At 47.7% G+C, this 7,416-nt stretch overlaps 1 protein-coding gene across 1 annotated transcript; it reads left to right on the top strand.

The window, feature by feature from the left end:
• Positions 1-1,380: 1,380 nt before the first annotated feature.
• Positions 1,381-4,910, top strand: LOC311248570 (fibroblast growth factor receptor 3-like; the record flags this gene model as incomplete). The annotated part of the gene is made up of 3 exons (XM_084339432.1): positions 1,381-1,476; positions 4,115-4,238; positions 4,720-4,910. Coding segments are annotated over 3 exons (411 nt in total), but the record flags the coding sequence as incomplete, so codon positions are not given.
• Positions 4,911-7,416: the final 2,506 nt, after the last annotated feature.

Below are 7,416 nucleotides of genomic sequence, written 5' to 3'. Positions count from 1 at the left end.
CACACCAGTTCAGCTCACACCAGTTCAGCTCACACCAAGTTCAGCTCACACCAAGTTCAGCTCACACCAGTTCAGCTCACACCGAGTTCAGCTCACACCAGTTCAGCTCACACCAGTTCAGCTCACACTAAGTTCAGCTCACACCAGTTCAGCTCACACTAAGTTCAGCTCACACCAGTTCAGCTCACACTAAGTTCAGCTCACACCAGTTCAGCTCACACCAGTTCAGCTCACACCAGTTCAGGCCTCACACCAAGTTCAGCTCACACCAGTTCAGATCACACCAGTTCAGCTCACACCAGTTCAGGCCTCACACCAAGTTCAGCTCACACCAGTTCAGCTCACACCAAGTTCAGCTCACACCAGTTCAGATCACACCAAGTTCAGCTCACACCAGTTCAGGCCTCACACCAAGTTCAGCTCACACCAGTTCAGCTCACACCAGTTCAGCTCACACCAGTTCAGCTCACACCAGTTCAGCTCACACCAAGTTCAGCTCACACCAGTTCAGCTCACACCAAGTTCAGCTCACACCAGTTCAGATCACACCAGTTCAGCTCACACCAAGTTCAGCTCACACCAGTTCAGGCCTCACACCAGTTCAGCTCACACCAGTTCAGCTCACACCAGTTCAGCTCACACCAGTTCAGCTCACACCAAGTTCAGCTCACACCAGTTCAGCTCACACCAGTTCAGCTCACACCAGTTCAGCTCACACCAGTTCAGCTCACACTGAGCAGCAGTCCAGCTCACACTGAGCAGCAGTCCAGCTCACACTGAGCAGCAGTTCAGCTCACACTGAGCAGCAGTCCAGCTCACACTGAGCAGCAGTCCAGCTCACACTGAGCAGCAGTTCAGCTCACACTGAGCAGCAGTCCAGCTCACACTGAGCAGCAGTTCAGCTCACACTGAGCAGCAGTCCAGCTCACACTGAGCAGCAGTCCAGCTCACACTGAGCAGCAGTCCAGCTCACACAAGTTCAGCTCACACTGAGCAGCAGTTCAGCTCACACTGAGCAGCAGTCCAGCTCACACAAGTTCAGCTCACACTGAGCAGCGGTCCAGCTCACGGCGGGCGGCGGTCTCACTGCGCTGCAGAACAGTGGCCGGGGAGCGTGTTTCCACTTAACCGTCCAGGTCGTCTCTCCCCCTCGTCTCCCTCGGCCCGCGGAGACTCCCTCCTCCTCCTCCGCTCGTTGACTCCCTCCTCCTCCACTCGTTGACTCATAATAAGCAAGCGTCTCTCGTCTCTAGTTCCCTCCCTTTTTTTGTTTTTGCCAGCGCGCTTAGAACGCCGGCGTCTCCTCCGGTTTAACACCCGGCCACACCTGGTTCTAATTACCGACGCCGAATGCACTCCATTGCTCCCCCCCTTAGATTGATGGGTCTTGACTGGCACAGTGGAACCTGCCTCAAGGGCACTGTGTCCTCTTGCTCTCTGTTAGATAAACTCACACAGGAAAGTGAGGAGGACGGGGTGATGAGCTCCTGTGAGGAGACTTTCATCAAGTCATCTCTTCATTTAACCTTTTCTCTGCAGAATTATTTCATTTTGTTCTGTCCGTTTTGTGATGTTCTGTTCATTTTATCGATTATCTTTGCAAACATACACATACATGTTTAATTATGATAGGTTCATATTAATAGTAATAAAAAGAAAATAAAAGTAAGTAAATAAAATAAAATATAGTATCCACGGTCACGGTACATTTCAGTACAGGTGATCAAGGCACATCACACTGAGGTTGGTGGATATAGTCAGAGGTCCATGAGGGGTTCCCTGCACGTTCTAATCTAGATCAAATGTTGGAGGTCTTTGTTTGTTCCAGTTGAGCAGGATACATTTTTTAGCTATATATGATATTATCCCAATTCTCCTCACAGAGATGGGATCTAGTGTCCCGTCCAATGGACCTATCTCAAACCCTGCCCTCTTTTCTTGATCCTCCAATCACAACTGTCTCTTGCCTCGGACAAACTTTGTTTGTCCGAGGCAAGCGACAGTTGTGATTGGAGGATCAAGAAAAGAGGGCAGGGTTTGAGATAGGTCCATTCAGTACCAAAGAGATACCGTTACGGTGTAATGTCCGACTTTAGCAGTCGAGTCATGAACCTCGTTCCAAAACCATGTTCAAAACGACATGTGGCTCGGCGCCCCCCGGCAGACAGGTGTTCTGCTTCTCTTGGCCCGGGTTAAACGTCGTGTTTAGCGGTGTGTGTGTGTGTGTGTGTGTATACCCTTCAGGGCTGCTCCACGATGTCAGGTCAAAACTCCACTCTCAGGGCTGTACTATATGTTATGACTTGTGAAAATGATTGGCGTGTAATCGATCGTTCTGAGCCCGCCCCTGTGGGCTCGCCAGCCTGTCAGAAACCTTCTCTATTCGCCCCCCCAAGCGCAGATGACACAGCAGGAAGTTGCCTCGGCGCCGACAACGGCGTGGAAATGTTAGCGATCGCTAGTCTTTACAGTGTCAGACTGTAAAGCCACTGGGGGCCGACAGTGGCTCATAGAGGTATTAGAGCAATCGTCTGGTAGTCGGAAGGTTCCCGACTCGATTCCCGCTCCTCCCGGGCAGCGTGTCGAAGTGTCCTTGAGCAAGACACTTTTAAACCCCTAACTGCTCCCGATGAGCAGGTTGGCACCTTGCATGGTCGCCTCTGCCATCGCTGTGTGAATGTGTGAGTGAATGGGTAAGATGTGAGGAACAAAAATGTTTAGTGTGCTTTGGACAAATATAATATGCTTTGGTGCTATATAAATGCACCATTTTCGGGTGAGGGCAGTCTCTCCAGGGACAGTTAGGATGAAAACATGCAACGTCCGTTGGGTTACCTTCGCCTGATTGAGCGATCTGATGCTTGTGATGTTCACCAGAGAAGGAGAACCGCTGCATCTTGTGCCTATTTCACGTTTTGAGAGGAATTCCGACTCACAAAGACACGCTCGCTCAGTTCAGACTCAGGCAGGGGTGTAAAGTACTTGAGTAATTGTACTTCGTTACAATACTTAAGTACTGTTTTGGGGGATTTTATACTTTATTAGGTTTGTATATTTGTATTTTTACTCAATTACATTTCAGAGAAAAAAAACATACTTTTTACTCCTTACATTTAAAATGCAGACCTACAGAGTACAAAGTACAAATCTCGCCGGTCCAACCATTAGTATATTTGTTTCTCTGGCCGAACTAACGTGGTTAACGTTATTAATCCTGCGGCCGCACTTTATTTAAAAACAGCCAATCAAATCCCCATCAATGATTGGTCCTTGTGCAAGACTAGAGAGCGGGGATCTTTGATTAAACACCTGCTATCAGAAGAATAGACGGTCAGAGTGACAAGCTATACAGAAGATGGCCACAAACGATAGTACGAGTGATGAAGAGGACGAAACGGAACATTTCATTGCCCCGGAATAAAAAAAAGTGTTTACTTTTTAGTACTTTAGTAGAAACTTTTAAACTTTTACTCAAGTGTGTTTTTAGCCAGTTACTCTGACTTTTTTTTATTCGAGTACGATTTTGAGACGGTATACCCATACTTTCACTTAAGTATAATTTCTGGGTACTTTTCACACCCCTGGGATTCAGGAGGCATGACGTTGATGAGGAGAGGCTGTACGGGGGGGGGGGGGGGGGAACTCGCGTGGTGCACACCAGTAACGGCAGCAGCAACAAACACACAACAATACTCTCCATTCATTCAGTCTGGTCTCGTTCAGGTCAGCTTCAGCAGTAGGTTGTGTGGCGATGGAGGGAAGCCATGAGTGTCTAGCATTGAACAGACCAGAGTGTCATGAGGTAGTTATACTGAATTTGACCCCCCCCCCCCCCCCACACACACACACACACACACACACGCACACGCGCACCCTCCTCAACAGTAGTCCTGCCACAGTGGTCCTCCTGTCATGAGCTAACTAAACTTCCTTCAGTACGCAGCAGAGCATCTCGCAAGACTCGGAGGCACGGTAATGGGATACTACATCAACGGTATTCTAATTCTACCTCTTTCCTCTCTCTCTCCCTCCCTCCCTCCCTCCTCTCTGCTCTCCTTCTCCTTCTCTCCACCCCTCCCCTTCCCACCATCCCTCCCTCCCTCCCTCCCAACAGCTGAGGCACCAGCAGTGGAGCCTGGTGATGGAGAGCGCTGTGCCCTCAGACAGGGGGAACTACACCTGCGTGGTCCAGAACAAGTATGGCACCATCACTCACACCTACCAGCTGGACGTGTTGGGTAAGGAAACACGAGGAGGACAAACAAACATGATATCAGGAAACGTTAGTTAACAATGTTACACTACAAGGCGGTGAAAACAAACAGACATAATGTGAGGAAACGTTAACGTCCTGATGGAGACTAGAAACATTGATTCGATTCGATTATATGTTATGATATGAAAGCAAGACTGTTCTGGGTGAGAACAAGCCGCCATCTTGGTTTCAGCCTCGGTCTATTTGGTGTACAGTGGTTTTTTAATTTTCATTCTCATAAGCAGCTACTACTACTGTATAGCAAGTGTTTGGGAGTATTTGGGGATAATATGAATATGTTCACTTCTTTTCACAAGGAACCATTAGTAATAAGATAATTGCAAGTTTAAATGATTGTATTATTCACTTTGGTTACTGCCATGTACATTTGCGCTCATAATATTTAATGTCTCCGCCCCCCTTCTCTCTCTCTCTCTCTCTCTCTCTCTCTGTTGCCCTATCAGAGCGCTCCCCTCACAGGCCCATCCTCCAGGCGGGCCTGCCGGCCAATCAGACGGTGGTGGTGGGCAGCGACGTGGAGTTCCACTGTAAGGTGTACAGTGACGCCCAGCCCCACATCCAGTGGCTGAAACACATCGAGGTCAACGGCAGCCGCTACGGCCCCGACGGAGGGCCCTACGTCAACATCCTCAAGGTGCGTCCGCCTGCCGAGCCGCGTCTTCTTCACGGTGTCTTAAGTAGCCGTGTGTTTTTTTTTCACGAGTGCGCTCGTAGCCTTGAGTTGTTCTTTCTTTTTAATGTTTTGTCGAGCTTTGGTAATTTCTCTCCTAAATCATTGCTCTGAGAGTCTTAAAGGGGAACTATCTTATAAATGGCCTTTTTGAGTGTTTAGCATTGTTTCCTAGCTATGTGAACTTATATTAATATGATCTATGTCTCAAAATTCTCATATTGGCGCATTCTTCCAATTCTCCTCTCACAATATTCACCCTCACTGAACTGAGTCATTTGAAAATGTGCGCGATTTGTGATGTCAGAGAGACACCGCTGCATGTTAATGTTCAGGCGAACCAGGTGCAACCATTGTGGTTGGAGCCCAGGCTCAAAACGGCTTAAAGGGGAACTATCTTATAAATGGCCTTTTTGAGTGTTTAGCATTGTTTCCTAGCTATGTGAACTTATATTAATATGATCTATGTCTCAAAATTCTCATATTGGCGCATTCTTCCAATTCTCCTCTCACAATATTCACCCTCACTGAACTGAGTCGTTTGAAAATGTGCCTATATGTGATGTCATAAAGACACCGCTGCATGTTAATGTTCAGGCGAACACGACGGTGCACAGTGGTTTAGGAGCCGCCCTGCAGCCCAGGCTCAAAACAGCTCGAAATCTTGAGGTAGAAAAATGCTGTTTTTGAGGACTTGATTAGAAATACAAAACAATGAATAAAAAAAATATATATATTACAGAGGTGTTCCATAGACTCACAGGAATTGTGTAAAAGTGCCCAAATAGTGAAAGAAATAGTAAAATAGTTCCCCTTTAAGATCTTGAGGTAGAAAAATGCTGTTTTTGAGGACTTGATTAGAAATACAAAACAATGAATAAAAAAAATATATATATTACAGAGGTGTTCCATAGACTCACAGGAATTGTGTAAAAGTGCCCAAATAGTGAAAGAAATAGTAAAATAGTTCCCCTTTAACTTTAATGAGTTCCTAACACGTAGGTGGTGCTCAGGCTCCCGCGGCTCCTCTCCTCGTAGTTGTAAGTGATTAGGAAACAAATGCTCGGCGACTCGTTTATTAAACAACCTTACATGGTGTTGTTCCCTCCAGGCTGCCGTCCCTGTGAGACTAAGTAGGGAAATACCCTCTGGCTTTATGTCACTGGAACTTAGATGTTTTTTTTAATTGTGTTTCTTAGCTTGTTTTTTTTTTTTGGCGTTTCTGTGCCACATGGAGACGAGGGCACAAAGCACATAACAAAACATTGATTCACCATTTACTGAATACAATGAAAGAAACGGAAACCTTAGATATATATATATATGGGGCGGCTAGGTGGTGTAGTGGGCAAGGCGCTCGCCACCAATGCAGGAGACGCTGGGTTCGAGCCCAGCTCTCCGCATTGCTATCAGCTTGGCTGGTCGTTCATACTAACACCAATTGGCAGTATTAGGGGGTGGGAAAGCTGATGGGTGGGGATCGGACGTTGTGGACAGCGACTCCTACAGGTCGGGTTGGTGCGCTCTGCGCAGCGGAATCAGGAAGCGACGGGGGCGGCGTGTCCCTCCCACGCAGACCCCCCGACGCTGAGAGAACGCGCTGTGCAGGTGAAAAGATGCGACGGCTGCCTCCTCGAGTACCGGAGGGGACATGTGATGCAAGGCTTCGTCCACATTGCAGCCGGCTTGTGGGAGGCATGGCCTAACAACGTTCGAGACAGGGGAGGGTAGAATTGGACGATACGAAATTGGGATGGGAGAAAAATTGAAAATGGGAGAAAAAAGTAGATACAAAAAATAAAAGATATATATATATATACCATCCAGTGGGTTCAACTCGACCTTAGACTAAACTACCTTCCAGTGGGTTCAACTCGACCTTAGACTAAATCATCCAGTAGGTTCAGCTCGACCTTAGACTAAACTACCATCCAGTGGGTTCAACTCGACCTTAGACTAAACTACCATCCAGTGGGTTCACCTCGACCTTAGACTAAACTGACCATCCAGTGGGTTCAGCTCGACCTTAGACTAAACTACCATCCAGTGGGTTCACCTCGACCTTAGACTAAAACTACCATCCGGCGAGTTCACCTCGACCTTAGACTAAACTACCCTCTGGCGGGTTCAAACTCCAAGCTCAGACTTGGTTGGAGCAGCGGTGGAAGGCGGCGTCATCACCGTCTGACCTCATGAGGTCTGTTAGCGTAGAGAAGAAGCTTGAGGGATTAACCCCTGGAGGTGTTTTGTGTACAGCAGCAGACTCCTTGGCCAAGGAGCTGGCGCTCTGGAATAGAACGCTGTACGAGGAGAAAGCATTCCCTCTCCTCCGGGGGACAACACCCTAAACCACTAGAGGGTAAAAAAAAACACTCCTCTTTTATTTGGGGAGCAGAGGAAGACTCCCATCGAAACTAAAGAAGGTCTTGCCTTTTTTTATTTTTTTGCCCGTCCCCCGTCCCCCCCCTCT

The sequence above is a fragment of the Notolepis coatsorum genome, assembly GCF_963971535.1.
Source record: "Notolepis coatsorum genome assembly, contig: SCAFFOLD_4845, whole genome shotgun sequence".
Lineage (NCBI taxonomy): Eukaryota > Metazoa > Chordata > Actinopteri > Aulopiformes > Paralepididae > Notolepis > Notolepis coatsorum.
The sequence above is the reverse complement of the archived record's forward strand: the minus strand, read 5'-3'. Positions and strand labels throughout refer to the sequence as shown.